Source organism: Salmo salar, chromosome 09, assembly GCF_965601325.2.
Source record: "Salmo salar chromosome 09, fSalSal1, whole genome shotgun sequence".
Taxonomy (NCBI): domain Eukaryota; kingdom Metazoa; phylum Chordata; class Actinopteri; order Salmoniformes; family Salmonidae; genus Salmo; species Salmo salar.
Window position 1 is genome coordinate 76,855,704 of NC_138299.1, and position 17,291 is coordinate 76,872,994.

The following is a 17,291-nucleotide window of genomic DNA, read 5'->3' on the forward strand; positions in this document are numbered from 1 at the left end:
CCCTCTGAATGGCACACATACACAGTCCATGTCTCAATGCTTGAAAATCATTCTTTCGCCTGTCTCCTGCCCTTCTTCTACACTGATTTGAAGTGGATTTAACAAATGACCTCAATAAGGGATCCTAGTTTCACCTGGTCAGTCTATGTCATGGAAAGAGCAGAGGTTCTTAATCTTTTGTACACTCAGTGTATGTAAACTGAACAAAAATATGAACACAACATGTAAAGTGTTGGTCCCATGTTTCATGAGCTGAAATAAAAGATCCATGACTTTTTCCAAAATGCGCAAAAAAGCATATTTTGTAGTTTTGTCACACAACACAATGCCACAGACGTCTCAAGTTTTGAGCGAGCGTGCTATTGGCTTGCTGACTGCAGGAATGTCCACCAGAGCTGTTGCCAGAGAATTTAATGTTCATTTCTCTACCATAAGCCATCTCCAACGTAATTTTAGAGAATTCGGCAGTACGTCCAACCGGCCTCACAACTGCAGACTACATGTATGGCGTTGTGCGGGTGAGCAGTTTGCTGATGTCAACGTTGTGAGTAGAGAGCCCCATGGTGGAGGTGGGGTTATGGTATGGGCACAACACAATTGCATTTTATTGATAACAATTTTAATGCACAGAGATACCGTGACGAGCTCCTGAGGCCTATTGTCGTGCCATTCATCCGCTGCCATCAACTCATGTTTCAGCATGATAATGCACAGCCCCATGCCGCAAGGATCTGTACACAATTCCTGGAAGCTGAAAATGTCCCAGTTCTTACATGACCTGCATACTCACCAGACCTGTCACCTATATACCATGTTTGGGATGCTCTGGATATCCAGCAACTTCACACAGCCATTGAAGAGGAGTGGGACAACATTCCACAGGCCACAATCAACAGCCCGATCAACTCTATGTGAAGGAGATGTGTCGTGCTGCATGAGACAAATGGTTGTTACACCAGATATTGACTGGTTTTCTGAATCATGGTATCTGGTATCTGTAATCCCAGTCTCGTGAAATCCATAGATTATGGCCCAATTCATTTTTTTCAATTGACTGATTTCCTTATTCATATAAGGAAATCAGTCAATTGAAAAAAATGAATTAGGCCATAATCTATGGATTTCACGAGACTGGGAATACAGATACCTGGACCGCCCTGTAACTTAGTAAAATCGTTGAAATTGTTGCATGTTGAGTAAATATTTTTGTTCAGTATACAAGTATTAACTCAAGTGGGAATACTTACAGTACCAGTCAAAAGTTTGGACACACCTACTCATTCAAGGGTTTTTCTTTATTTGTACTATTTTCTACATTGTAGAATAATAGTGAAGACATCAAAACTATGAAATAACACATATGGCATCATGTAGTAACCAAAAAAGTGTTAAACAAATCAAAATATATTTTAGATTTTAGGTTCTTCAAAGTAGCCACCCTTTGCCTTGATGACAGCTTTGCACACTCTTGGCATACTCTCAACCAGTTTCATGATGTAGTCACCTGGAATGCATTTCAATTAACAAGTGTGCCTTGTTAAAAGTAAAATTGTGGAATTTCTTTCCTTCGTAATGCGTTTGAGCCAATCAGTTGTGTTGTTTTAAGGTAGGGGTGGTATACAGAAGATAGCCCAATTTGGTAAAATACCAAGTCCATATTATGGCAAGAACAGCTCAAATAAGCAAAGAGAAACGACAGTCCATCATTGCTTTGAGACATGGTCAGTCAATCTGGAAAATTTCAAGAGCTTTGAAAGTTTCTTCAAGTGCAGTCGCAAAAACCATCAAGCGCAATGATGAAACTGACTCTCATGAGGACCACAACAGGAAAAGGAAGATCCAGAGTTACCTCTCCTGCAAAGGATAAATTAATTACAGTTACCAGCCTCTGAAATTGCAGCCCAAATAAATGCTTCACAGAGTTCAAGTAACAGACACATCTGAACATCAACTGTTCAGATGAGACTGCATGAATCAGGCCTTCATGGTTGAATTGCTGCAAAGAAACCCCTACTAAAGGACACCAATAAGAAGAAGATACTTGCTCGGGCCAAGAAACACAAGCCATGGACATTAGACCGGTGCAAATCTGTCCTTTGGTCTGATGAGTCCAAATGTGAGATTTTTGGTTCCAACTGCCGTGTCTTTCTGAGACGCAGAGTAGGTGAACGGATTATCTCTGCATGTGTGGTTCCCACCGTGAAGAATGGAGGAAGAGGTGTGGGGGTGCTTTGCTAGTGATTTATTTAGAATTCAAGGCACACTCAACCAGCATGGCTACCACAGCATTCTGCAACAATACGCCATCCCATCTGGTTTGCGCTTAGTGGGGCTATCATTTGTTTTTCAACAGGACAATGACCCAACACACCTCCAGGCTGTGTAAGGGCATTTTGACCAAGAAGGAGAGTGATGAAGTGCTGCATCAGATGACCTGGCCTCCACAATCACCCGACCTCAACCCAATTGAGATGGTTTGTGATGAGTTGGACTGCAGAGTGAAGGAAAAACTGCCAACAAGTGCTCAATCCTTCAAGACTGTTGGAAAAACATTCCAGCTGAAGTTGGTTGAGAGAATGCCAAGAGTGTGCAAAGCTGTTATCAAAGCGAAGGGTGGCTACTTTGAAGAATCTAAAATATATTTTGATTTGTTTAACACTTTTTTGGTTACTACATGATTCCATATGTGTTATTTCATAGTTTTGATGTCTTCACTATTATTCTACAATGTAGAAAATAGTAAAAATAAAGAAAAACCTTTGAATGAGTAGGTGTGTCCAAACTATTGACTGGTACTGTATAAATATATTTGTTTTGGGGGGGGGATCCTCATATATATCTACGGCCCTTGTTACTATCTGATGAGATGTCATTGCTAACTGCTCTCTTCACTTTGGAATGTAGGCATCATGGCAGGGAAACAAAGCTTGACGTGCATTTTGAGTCTTCTTTACTCTCCTGTGCTTTGAGATGTATCAACTGTAGGATTCATTCTTCATAATAGAGTATCTGTAGTTAAGAATTTGAATTACATTATATGGCGTTATTCCTCGGGTTCTCTTCTCCTTGACTCTTGGATTGATTTCTTAAATGAGCTGGAAATGGGTTGAGGCCGCTTGAATGAGTTTGGTATAGGGATTTCAGAATGGTACCGCCACCTGCTTCCCATGTTTCTTCATCTCTCTGTGGTCTCAGACAGTCCACTATGCTGCAGCATGCATGGCTTGGTCAGCACTGACCGAGTCCATCCGTTCAACACTAAAGAGAACTGTGAGAGATGTCATAAAATATGGTTTCCATCTTTAAAGCAATATGTGCCAATTGTCCTTGGCTCAGAGTAGGGTTGTGACGATACCAGTATCGTAATATTTTTTCCATGGAATTAAAAAAAATAAAAACCACTGTATGTAAAATGGTGTGTGCTGTAGCTGGGAAAACAAATACATGTGACTCTGGATGACAACATAATGATGTTTTCAACATTAGGGCTGTTCTCCTAAAGAAGTCAAATCCGCTTCGTTGTTTTGTTTCCTTGCCTCGATACTAACGACTTTTATGATACTGGTATCATCAAGGCCCGAGTTAAGAGGGAAAAACATCAATGGCAATGTTCTTTATGTCCATGCAAATAGGCCTACTCATAGCTGAACTACAAAATATAAATATAGAGTAAGTGAAAGTTATTGGCAAATATGCCTTGTACCAATATTGCATTTTTCTTTATAAGGTTAACATACCAAAGAGTGAAAATAAATAAAAATAAAGTAATAATTAACGTATATATTTTTACTTCAACATCCAAGCCTTCCTGGTGTGTGTCACTGAGGACAGTGACACTTTGGGCTGAGACACACTAATAGCGTTTGCTGGCTGAGAGTACTTAGCACCTCTGAATGTAAGTGTGGGTAGTCAGACGTCTAGAACGGGTGGTCCCTAAATGCGTTGAAGGATTGGCAGACGAACGCTACATCCACATTCGATGTGATGCGTGTGCAAGCCTTTACACATAGAAAACAATCAAGCACTTTCTCAATAAATCCTCTGAAAATCGTTAAACAATTATGTCTAGCCTAAATGTGCCAACTTAACATAAATGTGTACTACTTTTATGAATATTTGGTAGCGTTAGCAGTAGGCTGGCTAAACGGTTTCGCAACACTACAAGGTTACTAATATTTTTCTAACCTCTTCAATGACAAGACTCATGAGCTAAAAATAATCAGCCATTTTGACCAGTTTCGGTTGTATTGAGCCAATGTTACCATGATGAAAATGTATGCAATATCTGTGCAATTGTCTCTCTTCCAGAATGTTTGACATTGTTTTTTATAATCTAATGCAGTTACAGCTTTGTTTTATGTTAATGAAAATATGCTCATCACAGATCATATGTCGTCTGTTCATTCAACAGCATAGCATCCTATACAGAGGAAGACCTTGCTGCAGACCTGAGGTCAACTACACCCAAGAAATGTTGTGTTAAGGAAACGCATATGCAGGTAATTGTTGTGCCTGATCACTGACTGAGTGAACTGTAAGCTTCACAGATGATGCTATGGTGCTTTACCTGAGAGATATTTGCATGAGCAGTGAACATGGGCTTTATGTACCTTTCTTGTTATCTAGGTGGATCCCACTCCAATGAATGTAGGGGATGGAGGCACGGTGAGCCGAGAGATCGGTGCTCCCATTAAAGTGTCTGCGAGCATGGTGGGGAATCCCCCTCAGACGCTGCCCCCTGAGCTCAGAGGAGATGTGCCCTTCAGTCAGCCAAATAAGACCATCACAGCAACAGACTGTAAAACGCAGATCAACGTCTGTTCAGACCCTAGCAACTTCAACCATTGCCCAGTGGTCCATCCCCCGCAAGAACACAACAATGCTCCAACGTCAGGCCCTCCCCTCATTAGCTCTGACAAGAGAGCCGACAAGAAGAGATCAGAGGTCCCTAAACCCAAGGCTGATGGTGCTGGGGTCGTTCCCACACATCAGTGGCCGTGTGGTACAAAGAACAGCCCTGAGGACCCAGTTAACCCAAGTCACAGCAGTGTGACGTCCAATATGAAACCACATACTCAGACCCAGCCAGTGATTGGTCTTCCAGCTGGGTTTCAGTGTTCAACACTATTTAAACCAGGCCAGCCTGTTGCTTTTCTTCCCTCCACTAACTTTTCATCCCCACTCTGCAAAATCACTCTTCCACCCGCGTTGGGTCAGATCGCAGCATTGCGAGAAGACACAGGCAGTCAGTTTCAGAAGGGGAGTCAACCACAAAGCGCAGCTGCTGGCGTGGCACCACTGCTGCGGACCTATCCATATCACTTCTCAGTGGGTCGAAGTCCAGCACTTGAAAAGAAAACACCCACCGCAACACACAAACTCAAAAGTAAGTCGACGTCCAGTAGCAAGAGCTCCAAAGCTGGAGGGGAGCAGAAATCGTCCATCGCCTCAGTGGTGGCCTCTCCCACTATCACTCTCCCAGCATTAGGCTCTTCCCCACCAACCCGCTTCACGTTGTCTCCCACCGCTGCCATCTGCTGTGGCCCTTCACTGGCCAGCATCACCACTCAGGGCAGGCTGCTGAACCATGTGGAGAAAGGCCCTCCGCACCGCAGTGCAGACAAGACATCTGTAGGCTTTCTAAAACTGAAGGCTTCGTCTGCTGCTAAGGACCATGCGCTCACTTGCCCGACTGAAGAAAGGGACGTGCCCCTCGACCTGTCCGCCAAGTCGAAGCGGCCAAAAGCGGTCAAAAATCCTCAAAACACGGTTGCCACCACAGAGCATCTCCATAACGAGGCATGTCAGAAAGTTGCCCTCCATCCAAAGAGGCCATACCCAATCCTACCCGACACCCACAGAAATGGAGCTTATCAAAAGCAGAGCAGCAGGCCCCTAAATCACCAGGGTTTGGAACCCAAATCATCCTGGGTCAAAGGTTGCTCTCAAGGCCCTATTAATAACCTCCCAGGAACCTATGTAGGTGTGGCCAGCCCCATACTTGCTTCCACCCTACGTAGCAAAGATGGGAAGGGGTCCTTTGAGGACGAGTTCCAGACTTTCGCTAGACAGGAGACTATCTCTATCATTGACCAAGGGGAACACCTGGCCTCAAGGGGAAAGAAGGCATTGTTCATGACGAAGGGCAACCAGCACGTTCATGTTATCAAGCACCCTAACAGTACCAGCCCAGGTGTAACACAAAGCTGTCCCTTTAAGGGGGCTTTCTCCACAGCTCTGCCCGGCTCTACCAACTCACACTCTTATCAGAAATCTGCAAGTGTCAAAGCAGCAATCCCATACTCCCTCACTGTTGTCAAGCCATTATGGCAGCAACCACCACTTCTTCCTTACCAAGGTGCTTCTGTTCAGAGAAAGATCAGTCCAGGGTCTCCCAAGGTCAAGGGGGCCACAGGTTCAGAAGGTCCCACATTTCAGAGTGCCCATCAAAGCCTGTCCAGAATGTCCCCGCTGTCCAACCTTGAGTCCATAGTGAACCAAAAAGCTCTAGAGACCACTGCATTGACCGGCGAGGGATACTGCCATCTATCGCCTATGGCATCCAGAAAGGCCGTGGTGAGCTCCCACACAATGGTCCAGGACACATTGTTCCGTCAGACTGCTGCCTTTGGATGTCCACCTATCAGATCTGTGGAGAACAAAGAGACACTTTCCTCTAAAGGGTATTCCACACAAGTTATGAACAAACTTGAGAAAACAGGTGTCTCTGAGTGCAGAGAAAAGAGCTCTGAGAAACATGTTAAACTGGGGGAGCAGGTGGGTGGAAAAGAGATACAGGTCTTTGGAAGTAGTGGTTCAGCTAACAGAAACAGGATGGACAGCAAATTAGCCCAGGAGTTAGAGGGAGGAACGGTGAAGGAGGAGAGGAAGGCTACTGCTGGTCTCGATCCCCGTGCTAAATTGGAGGGGATTGCCCTATCCATCCTCACTGGCCAGTGTGCAGGGGTAGCCGAGGTGGAGAAGAAGACTAATGGAACTAAAGAGGAGTCTCCCACCAAACCAAAAGCTGCCTTCACCAAACAGAAGAAGCCCCCTAGTCCAAGGAAGCCGGCAAAAGAGAAGTCATCACTGGACCCTTCAAAGAAGGCTGTGGTGCCAGTGAAGAAAAAGCCAGGCCAGGAGACCACTCCAGTTAAGAAAGAACCACGTCCCAAAAAGGTAAGTTGTTATTCTGCTTTTGTAATATTTACAATCCCATCAAGGTGTGTTTTGATTACGTGTTGTACAATGACATTATTCTCTTTTGTTGGTTGAACAAAGAAAGACGGGTATAACATTCACACACTTGACACACTTGTCCGCATTTATAATGAAGCAGAATTGAAAAAAAGATGTGAAATATCAATATCAACTTACCTGTCTGTATTATGATTCAAGTATACTGATTGAAATACAAAGGCAATTCAGTGCTTATACAGTCCGTATGCTCTCTGTTACCATCAAAGCTTTACGATCAATTGCCTGAATGGCCCATTTAGTGCTCTCACTCTGTCCCTTGTGTGTTGCCACAGAAGAAACCATGTGCACCTGTACTGGAGCACAGTCTGTCGCTGGCTGAACCATCCCCACACAGGGAGGAGGGAGAGAACACTAGCAGCCCCACTGATAACAAGCAGACTGCTCACAACAAACCAGGTATTTCTATCTCTTCTGATAGATTAGAACATCACATACTACATCAGCCAAAGATCTAATCAGAAATCCTTTATTATGATTCCTCTGTCCACGTTGTTTTGGAGTAGGTTTTGAAGTAGGTTTCACAGGTAATGGGAGCAGTCCTCTCCCCAGTCCCCAGTGCTCTGAGACCCCAGTCTCCTTCAGCAGCCCTGGAAGACCCAATAAGCAGCCAGCGTGCTCAGAGAGCTCCACCCCCAGGCTGAGGAGGGGCCGACGGAGGGGTGATGAGACTTGGCTGGACGACTGGGGCTTCGCTCCTTCACCTCCCCCAAATCTCCCCCACCCCCCTACAGCCCCTCCTCTCCAGCCTGCCCGCCGGCCCAGGGGCAGACCGCGCAGCAACCCCCTGCCTGAGAAGGCTGCCCAGGGCAAGGCCAGACCCGCCCCCAGCACTGAGGGAGACGCCCTCAAACACAAGAAACGGTCCCGCTGCCGGAACAGGAAATACCAGAATGGGGAGTACATCACTGGGAAGGACCGGGATGGAGACGGAGAGGGGGAGGAGAGATCTGTCACCACCAGGCAGGGCACTCAATCTGAATCAGGTACTGTTCACCTGGAAATGGAACAAATAGAAGCAGCTGCAGGTTTGTCTGGATGTGGTTAATATAACAGTGGGCCTTACACAAGGAAAAGTTGGTACGAGTTAAATGACTGAATAGAACTGTATACAGTGTAACTGGTTTCATATGCAGTAGCTTCCCATTATTTGCAGCTTATTATGTTAAAACATCCATATATCCTTAAAGTGCTGTTAACCCACAGTTTATTTTGCATGGCATACTTCAGGAGAGATTGAAGGCATGTTTAATGTGATGGGGGCTTTGGTTCTGGTCTCATTGTTTTCTTGTCTTGTAGCTTCATATGAGCCTGTCGGTACACAACATGTTTAAATAACATCCAATACACTGCTTAGAACCATTGAGTAAATATTTGCTGTGTTTCTGTAGATTTGACGGCTGCCATGTACCCACGCCTCAGTGCCACTCTGATCTGCCGTGGCGCCAGCCCAGAGCCTGATCCCAGGAGGCCCTCGTTCACCCGCTCAGGGTCGGTGCGGCGCCCGGACAGAGAGGCCTCCCCAGAGCCCAACGACAAACCCTCTGGGAAGAGGAAGTTCAAGAGCAAGCACTTGAGTGACACAGATGAGCCCAAGAAGGTAGGAAGTTCAGCGGCATCCATCGCAGAGGCCATAGGTCTGGACTTTGTGTTTCCTGCCAAACAGATCCTTGTTGTGAGATACAGCGTGCTGTGATAAGCCTAAAAGCTTAGCTCATGGTTCCCCCTTGTGGCGCAAATCACTACTACAACATATTTTAAAAAAAATTGTGCTCTGGCAGCTGATTTCCTCCAGCGCAGTGTGAGGCCGTTCGTCCTTGCTGTGACTCTCCGTCACACATTACTTTCTCATTACCCTGCAAAATGTTTATTTTTTTTAAGCAGCTCAAGACCAAACGTTGCAGCTTGGGAAAGCGCCCTGCCTCTGTGGCAACGGATGACGACAGCCCCGACGCTAAGAAACCAGCAGGCCTCCAGGCCACCCCTAAGTGCTCGTCCTCCCCTCCAGCCAGTAAGAAGGGGACCTCAGGGAGGGGAGGGGTACCAGAGTCTCCCCCTAGCAGACCTGTTCCTCCAGAGGTTCGCCGGCTCATTGTCAACAAGAACGCCGGGGAGACTCTGCTACAAAGAGCCGCCCGATTGGGCTACCAGGTACTGCTCTACTGCTCCACCCAATCACCTGCCTGCATTCATGCTCAGCGCTTTTCCCCCTACCATTACTCTGGTGTGGTGGGCCCCATACCAGACCCTAACCCAATGATGTTTCAGTTTATCACACATTACATTTACATTTGAATAATTTAGCAGGTGCTCTTATCTAGAGTGACTTACAGTTAGTTAGTGTACTCATCTTAAGATAGCTAGTTATATATCACGGTCATCATAGTAAAGACATTTTTCTCAATTAAATAGTTATCAGCAAAATTCAGTATGTTGTACACTGCATGGCCAAAAGAATGTGGACACCCCATCAAATTAGTGGATTTGGCTATTTCAACCACACCCGTTGCTGACAGGTGTATAAAATCGAGCACACAGCCATGCAATCTCCATAGACAAACAATGGTAGTAGAATGGCCCAAACTGAAGAGCTTAGCGACTTTCAACGTGGCACCGTCATAGGATGCCACCTTTCCAACAAGTAAGTTCATCAAATTTCTGTCCTGCTAGAACTGCCAGAGTCAACTGTAAGTGCTGTTATTGTGAATTGGAAACGTCTAGGAGCAACAGCAGCCCAGCCGCTAAGTGGTAGGCCACACAAGCTCACAGAACGGGACGGCAGAGTGATGTAGCGCTTAAAAAAAGTCTGTCCTCGGTTGCAACACTCACAACCGAGTTCCAAACTGCCTCTGGATGCAACGTCAGCACAAGAACTGTTTGTTGGGAGCTTCATGAAATGGGTTTCCATAGCCAAACAGCCGCACACAAACCTAAGATAACCATGCACAATGCCAAGCGTCGGCTGGAGAGGTGTAAAGCTCGCCGCCAGTGGAAACGCGTTCTCTGTAGTGATAAATCACGCTTCACCATCTGGCAGTCCGACGGACGAATCTGGGTTTGGTGGATGCTAGGAGAACGCTACCTGCCCCAATGCATCGTGCCAACTGTAAAGTTTGATAGAGGAACAATGCTATGGGGCTGTTTTTCATGGTTCGGGCTAGGCTCCTTAGTTACAGTATAGGGAAATATTAACACTACAGCATACAATGACATTCTAGACGATTCTGTGCTTCCAACTTTGTGGCAACAGTTTGGGGAAGGCCTTTTCCTGTTTCAGCATGACAATGCCCCCATGCACAAAGCGAGGTCCATACAGAAATCGTTTGTCAAGATTGGTGTGGAAGAACTTGACTGGTCTGCACAGAGCCCTAACCTCAACCCCACCGAACACCTTTGGGATGAATTGTAACGCCGACTGCAAGCCAGCCCTAATCGCCCAACACCAGTGCCTGACCTCACTGATGATCTTGTGACTGAATGGAAGCAAGTCCCTTCAGCAATGTTCCAACATCTAGTGGAAAGCCTTCCCAGAAGAGTGGAGGCTGTTATAGCAGCAAAGGGTGGACCAACTCCATATTAATGCCCATGATGTTGGAATGAGATGTTCGACCAGCAGGTGTCCACGTACCTTTGGCCATGTAGTGTACATGAACATAAATATACTTCATTTATTTATTTTTGCCACAGCAAATACAGTGTCTTCTTAGTCCAAGTGTGCTGGGCATCCTGAAGATACAGGACAATGTAATAATAACATCAATCAACAACAAAAAATGGATCAGTCAGTGCTAGCAGGAAAAGACAAGTGTTGTTTATATATATTGTATTATTTATTGTGATGTTAAACCCCTGCTGTCCCTCCTGCAGGACGTGGTGCTCTACTGTCTGGAAAAAGATGTGCGGGAGGTCAATCGGCGTGACAACGCAGGTTACACGGCTCTCCACGAGGCGTGCTCTCGAGGCTGGAGCCACATCGTCCAGGTGCTGCTGAAACATGGAGCCGACGTCAACTGCAGCGCCCAGGACGGAACACGGTGGGCGTCTAATGACTTCTGAACACTTAACAAGGGCTCAGACTTGGAGAGCATATTGTATGCCATACACTCCTGAGCTGAAGGGTTATGCCTGCAATAAAGGACTTTCATTCTGGACATTCACGCTTGGCTTATATGAGATCCGTTGTAATGCATTTGATATGTATGTTGATGAAACGAGAAAAGTAACACGTGTTATTGTATGTTTTCAGGCCCATCCATGACGCAGTAGCCAGTGATAACCTACCTGAGCTGTGGATGCTGCTGAACCACGGGGCTGACCCCACCCTGGCTACCTACTCTGGACAGACGGCGGTCAAACTGGCCCAGAGCCCCAGCATGAAGACCTTCCTCAAAGGTACTCTAACCTGTCATCTTCACCTGTGACCCCTGTGACACACATCAGTCTGTCCTTTTGTGAACATCACAGAGGAGTGCTTGGTGGAGTTTTAATCTGACCCGGGATCTGCTTTGTTTCAGAATACTTCACAGACCTGGAGGGGAGAAGTGATCAGGACCCCAGTCTACCATGGGACTTCTACAGCAGCTCCGTGTTTGGTAAAAAGCCTTCGTTTGATTGGTTTCTTTTCCTCACCATTGACCTCTGCATCCACTGCTATGTATCCACTCTTATCTGTGCTATGACTTGTATATGCCATGATTAGAATGCGTAGTGTGGTTGGTATGAACAGGACAGTCCACTAGGGGGAGCCTTAAGCCCATGGTGAACAAGAGGCTTATAGTCCTTAGAACAAAGGTGAATCAAGTTCTCCTGGCCGTCCTGAGCTCACGTCAGTACATTTTCAGAGAATGGCCAGGAGGCATGCTGGGACTTCCTGCTCTCTCAGCGGGAGGAGGAGGAGGACGAGGGGAGGAAGGAGAGAGACTCTGATAGGGACTGTCTCATGTTTGAGTTCTCTTCGGAGCCCCTCTTACCCTGTTACCATATCCAAGTGTCATTAACCCAGGGGTGAGTCAACACCAGAGCAGAAAATCACCTGTCAACACAATCATTCACACACACACAGTCCCAGCTTTTCCACCCATAATCTAGTGCTTTTTGTTCCTTACTATTTTAAACCCTGAAGCACCTTTTGAAATCCTTCAAACCGCTCTTCAGCTATCAGCTTGTTGGATAGGCTCAGCTAGTTCTAATACCAACCCTGCGTTTGTCCCTGACAGCTTTTGCAATTGGTTCCTGTTGACGGACGTCCTGAAGCGGCTGAAGATGTCTTCCCGGATATTCCGGGCGCGGTACCCACACTTGGAGGTGGTGAGCCTGGCGCGAACAGAGATGTGTAGGCAGGTGTCTGTCAGCCAGGTGAGCACAGCCTCCGCACAGCCTCAGGAAGAGGGAGAGGGGCCGGTGGAGCTGGTCCGCTGTGTCCCGGAGCTCCAGGGACTGCTGGGTTCCTCCATTCACATCCTACAGGAGGACGAGGGGGAGGAGGAAGGGGACAGGATGGATACAGCTACGCCCTGCAGTCGGTAGCCCCCCTGCTCTCTCACAGCCCCTCACACATCCCAACTGTTCCCTTACACGTCCCCAGTCTCACCCTAACCTCCCGCAAGCAGCAGATTAAAATTAACAATGTTGGGAGGCTGCAGCTGTTGTAATGGTGGTTGTGGTATGGGAAAACCAAACAATGTCTACGCCACAGGAGGCTGGTGGCACCTTAATTGGGGAGGATGGGCTCGTGATAAAGGCTGGAGTGGAATTCGTGGAATGGTATCAAATGCATCAAACACATGGTTTCCATGTGTTTGATGCCATTCCATTTGCTCCGTTACTGGCCATTATTATGAGCCGTCCTCCCCTCAGTAGCCTCCACTGGTCTACGCCACTAGGAAGAACACACCTCACTAATGACCTGGGACTTCCACATTGAGGAAAAACGGGGGTCAAGGCAGCACCACCTTGAGGATGGGTGTGGGTGCTTGGTGCTGGAGAGCAGATTTCAGGTTCCAATCTGTAGGTCTTTTTCAGGACCCAAGAAATATTCTGGAAAGATCTTTTTTATGATTCTGTATGTATATGGTACTATATGTATATCTTGCCATCAGAGTGATCACATTTGGTATTAATGTATTCTTGTGGCAAGGGATGGATTATGTTTAGGATTTTATTTTTGTGGTTTTGTTCAGTTTGTTTGTTCCTGAAGAAAATATCATATTTTTGGGTGGGAGATAATCCAAGGCTTTTATCTCGGTGAACTCTTGCGTGCAGCTAAAAGGCTTACAGCCAGGCCAGCTAACAGTGGCAGGAAGGCCCCAGGCCAGATGATTCCTCTGTTAAAATGGGAGACCCAGAGACCCACAGAGAAGAGACCACGGACCCACACACACAGACACACAATCTGCCCAGCTAACAGAACCATAGTGATCCATTTCAACCACAAAGCACTCTCAAGTTGCTAAGTAGATGGCCATTCGATTTGTGTTACTTTTCTTTTGTCTTTCATTTTGCAGTGCACATGATTTCACCAAGCATCTACCTGTAGGCTTCTTACCCTCAGATCATGGATTGATTTAGTTGAACTTGAGAATAAATACTTGTTTACAGATCTCAACAGATGGAAAGGTGTCCCTGTAGTTTTCTTCCCTCCTCCTGCTTACCAGATGATGGGAGTGGGAATAGAAGTGCCACATACCGTCTGTGGGGAGACCAGCGTCCTCTGTTCTGACTGCCACCCTTCACTTTGCTGCATAAGAGAGACTCACAGGAGGGATAGGATAGGTATTGTTTTACTGCGCCTTGCTCATCCCTCCTCTGTCCTCCTCATGGGGCTATGGGCGGACTCCAACGTGCTATGTGGCGTGTGTTTTATTTACACTGTTGTTTGTGCTTAATTTAATAGTCATTAATATATTTGACCTCTTGTGTATCTGACAAACAATTTATGAAAAATTGCTTTGTATGTTTGGTGCTTCATTTGAAATGTACAATTCAGGATCCCTTTATCCTTCCTGAGATGTTTTTTTTTTCTCCCCTTATTGCAAACAGTATTTTAACAAGCAAAAGTACAGTTTTATTGTACTGGTGCTAAGCTAGAATTTGTGTTGACAATCAATGAAGTTTTTGTTTGAAGTTAAAACCAATAAATTATATTTAATTAAGATGAAGTGACAGAAATGTAACGAAAAAGTATAGTTTCATTACCTATGATGAAGAAAGTGGAATACATCTAGTCTGGAGAAGAGGACAATGTACTGCTTGTGTGAGTGCTGTTAAAACAGGTTAACCTTCTATTAAATTTTTATTTAATTTTTAAATCAACCAGAATAAAGCATGATTGTGAAGTATTGTTTGGGGGGTATTCATTTGGCTCATCAGAAAGCATATTCTATTTACAGTCGGTTGCTCTGTGCTCTTTTTAAGATAACGGTTACCGCAACCTTTTACATTGTAAACCGTATTATGTAAGGCTGAAGGCAGACGGATGTTAGCTGATCTTAATACTCAGACTGGTGATAAATCAACCTTTTGAAGAGATCATCAGTGTCAGGTATGTATGTATGTAGTCTATCCAATCTTATCATTAGTCATATAATACCCATGATGACCAATAACAGATAAAACCTTTACAGCCTAAATAGAGATTACCTAATCTGAAATGTTGTGCAGAATTTGCACTGTCAAGGAAATATCCATCTTCGTATGAGATTCAAAGGTACACAGCATGACTCAAACCCGAACATGGTGCTGTGATAAGGACGGGATGTCCACAAGAAGGAACCAGTGACCCAGTCTTGTGCCATGAAGTTGTAAAGCCGGAGGGGTGCAAAGTGTAGAAGCCTACATGCGTCAATTCCCTGCCGCCTTGCTCCACTACTTTTATTTAACTGGGATTTGTTTTTCACAATTGAAAATACTTGTATTTTCTGCTGCTGATGATGATATTTGCTCAATACACATTTCTCCTCAAATTCTGCATAACATTGCTACCTGAGTGGTGCAGTGATCTAAGGCATTGGATTGCAGTGCTTGAGGCGTTACTACAGACCCGGAGTCTCATAGGGCAGCGCACAATTGGCCCAGCATCTTCAGGGTTAGGGGAGGGTTTGGCCGGGGGGGCTTTACTTGGCTCATCTTGCTCTAGCACAGAAAAACCTTATTTACATAAGTATTCAGACCCTTTCCTATGAGACTCGAAATTGAGCTCAGGTTCATCCTGTTTCCATTGACTATCTTTGAGATGTTTCTTTGTATTATCTTTCACCAGATCTAATGTGTTATATTGTCCTACATTAATTTCACATTTCCACAAACCTGAAAGTGTTTCCTTTCAAATGGTGTCAAGAATATGTATATGTTTGCTTCAGGTCCTGAGCTACAGGCAGTTAGATTTGGGAGTGTTATTTTAGGCGAAAATTGAAAAAAGTGGCCGATCCTTATGAGGTTTGGTAGAGTGGCCAGACAGAAGCCACTCCTCAGTAAAAGGCACGACAGCCCGCTTGGAGTTTGCCAAAAGGCACCTAATAGACTCTCAAACAAGATTATTTTTCTGATGAAACCAAGATTGAACTCTTTGGCCTGAATGCCAAGCGTCATGTCTGAAGGCAACCTGGCACTATTCCTATGGTGAAGCATGGTGGTGGCAGCGTCATGCTGTGGGGATGTTTTTCAGCGGCAGGGACTGGGAGACTAGTCAGGATCGAGGGAAAGATGAACGGAGCAAAGCACAGAGATCCTTGATGAAAGCCCCAGTCTGAGCAGGTTAAGGTTCACCTTCCAACAGGATAGCGACCCTAAGAACACAGCCAAGATGACGGAGGAGGGGTTTGGAACAAGTCTCTGAATGTCTTTGAGAGGCCCAGCCAGAGCCCGGACTTGAACCCAATCGAACATCTCTGGAGAGACCTGAAAATAGCTGTGCGGCGACGCTCCCAATCCAACCTGACAGAGCTTGAGAGGATCTGCAGAGAAGAATGGGAGAAACTCCCCAAATACAGGTGTGCTAAGCTTGTAGCGTCATACCCAAGACTTGAGGCTGTAATCGCTTCCATAAAGATGCTTCAACAAAGTACTGAGTAAAGGGTCTAAATACTTATGTAAATGTGATATTTTAGTTTTTTATACATTTTATACATTTGCAAAATAATCTAAAAACCTGTTTTTCGCTTTGTCATTATGGGATATTGTGTGTAGATTGATGAGGGGAAAAACTATTTAATCCATTTTAGAATAAGGCTGTAATGTAACAAAATGTGGAAAAAGTCAAGGGGTCTGAATACTTTCCGAATGCACTGTACATCCCTGTTAGTGAGCATTTCTCCTTTGCCAAGATAATCCATCCACCTGACAGGTGTGGCATATCAAGAAGCTGATTAAACAGCATGCTCATTACACAGGTGCACCTTGTGCTGGGGACAAGAAAATGCCACTCTAAAATGTGCAGTTTTGTCACACAACACAATGCCACAGATGTCTCAAGTTTTGAGGGAGTGTGCAATTGGCATGCTGACTGCAGGAATGTCCACCAGAGCTGTTGCCAGAGAATTGAATGTTAATTTCTCTATTATAAGCCGCCTCCAACGGTGTTTTAGAGAATTTGGCAGTTCGTCCAACCGGCCTCACAACCGCAGACCACGTGTAACCACACCAGCCCAGGACCTCCACATCCGGCTTATTCACCTGCGGGATCATCTGAAACCAGTCACCCGGACAGCTGATGAAACAGGAGTATTTCGGTCTCTAATAAAGCCCTTTTGTAGGGAAAGACTCATTTTGATTGGCTGGGCCTGACTCCCAAGTGGGTGGGCCTATGCCCTCCCAGCCCCAACCATGGCTGTGCACCTGCCCATTCATGTGAAATCCATAGATTAGGGCCTGATGAATTTATTTCAATTGACTGATTTCCTTATATGAACTGTAACTCAGTAAAATCGTTGAAATTATTGCATGTTGCGTTTATATTTTTGTTCAGTATAGAATGATCTGACTGGGGCTGTCCCATAGGCTGAATTTAACTCTGTCATTAGTGTACAGGGTTCTCACCA

The 17,291-nt window shown here is 45.5% G+C and overlaps 1 protein-coding gene across 5 annotated transcripts in view; it reads left to right on the forward strand.

Annotated features, from left to right (window-relative positions):
* LOC106611712 (BCL-6 corepressor-like protein 1) overlaps positions 1-14,596 on the forward strand; it is a 28,166-nt gene extending 13,570 nt beyond the window's left edge. For 4 of the 5 annotated variants that reach the window (XM_082955917.1, XM_082955918.1, XM_014212210.3 and 1 more), the window contains 11 exons: positions 4,412-4,499; positions 4,627-7,179; positions 7,533-7,656; positions 7,764-8,243; positions 8,649-8,857; positions 9,139-9,408; positions 11,125-11,291; positions 11,504-11,649; positions 11,772-11,849; positions 12,099-12,261; positions 12,474-14,596. In XM_082955917.1, coding sequence (XP_082812043.1) covers positions 4,494-4,499; positions 4,627-7,179; positions 7,533-7,656; positions 7,764-8,243; positions 8,649-8,857; positions 9,139-9,408; positions 11,125-11,291; positions 11,504-11,649; positions 11,772-11,849; positions 12,099-12,261; positions 12,474-12,783 — 4,506 coding nt within the window. In that variant the 5' untranslated portion in view covers positions 4,412-4,493 and the 3' untranslated portion in view covers positions 12,784-14,596. The remainder of the gene's footprint in view (positions 1-4,411; positions 4,500-4,626; positions 7,180-7,532; positions 7,657-7,763; positions 8,244-8,648; positions 8,858-9,138; positions 9,409-11,124; positions 11,292-11,503; positions 11,650-11,771; positions 11,850-12,098; positions 12,262-12,473) is intronic. The other variant, XM_082955919.1, reaches the window with a different exon arrangement.
* Positions 14,597-17,291: the final 2,695 nt, after the last annotated feature.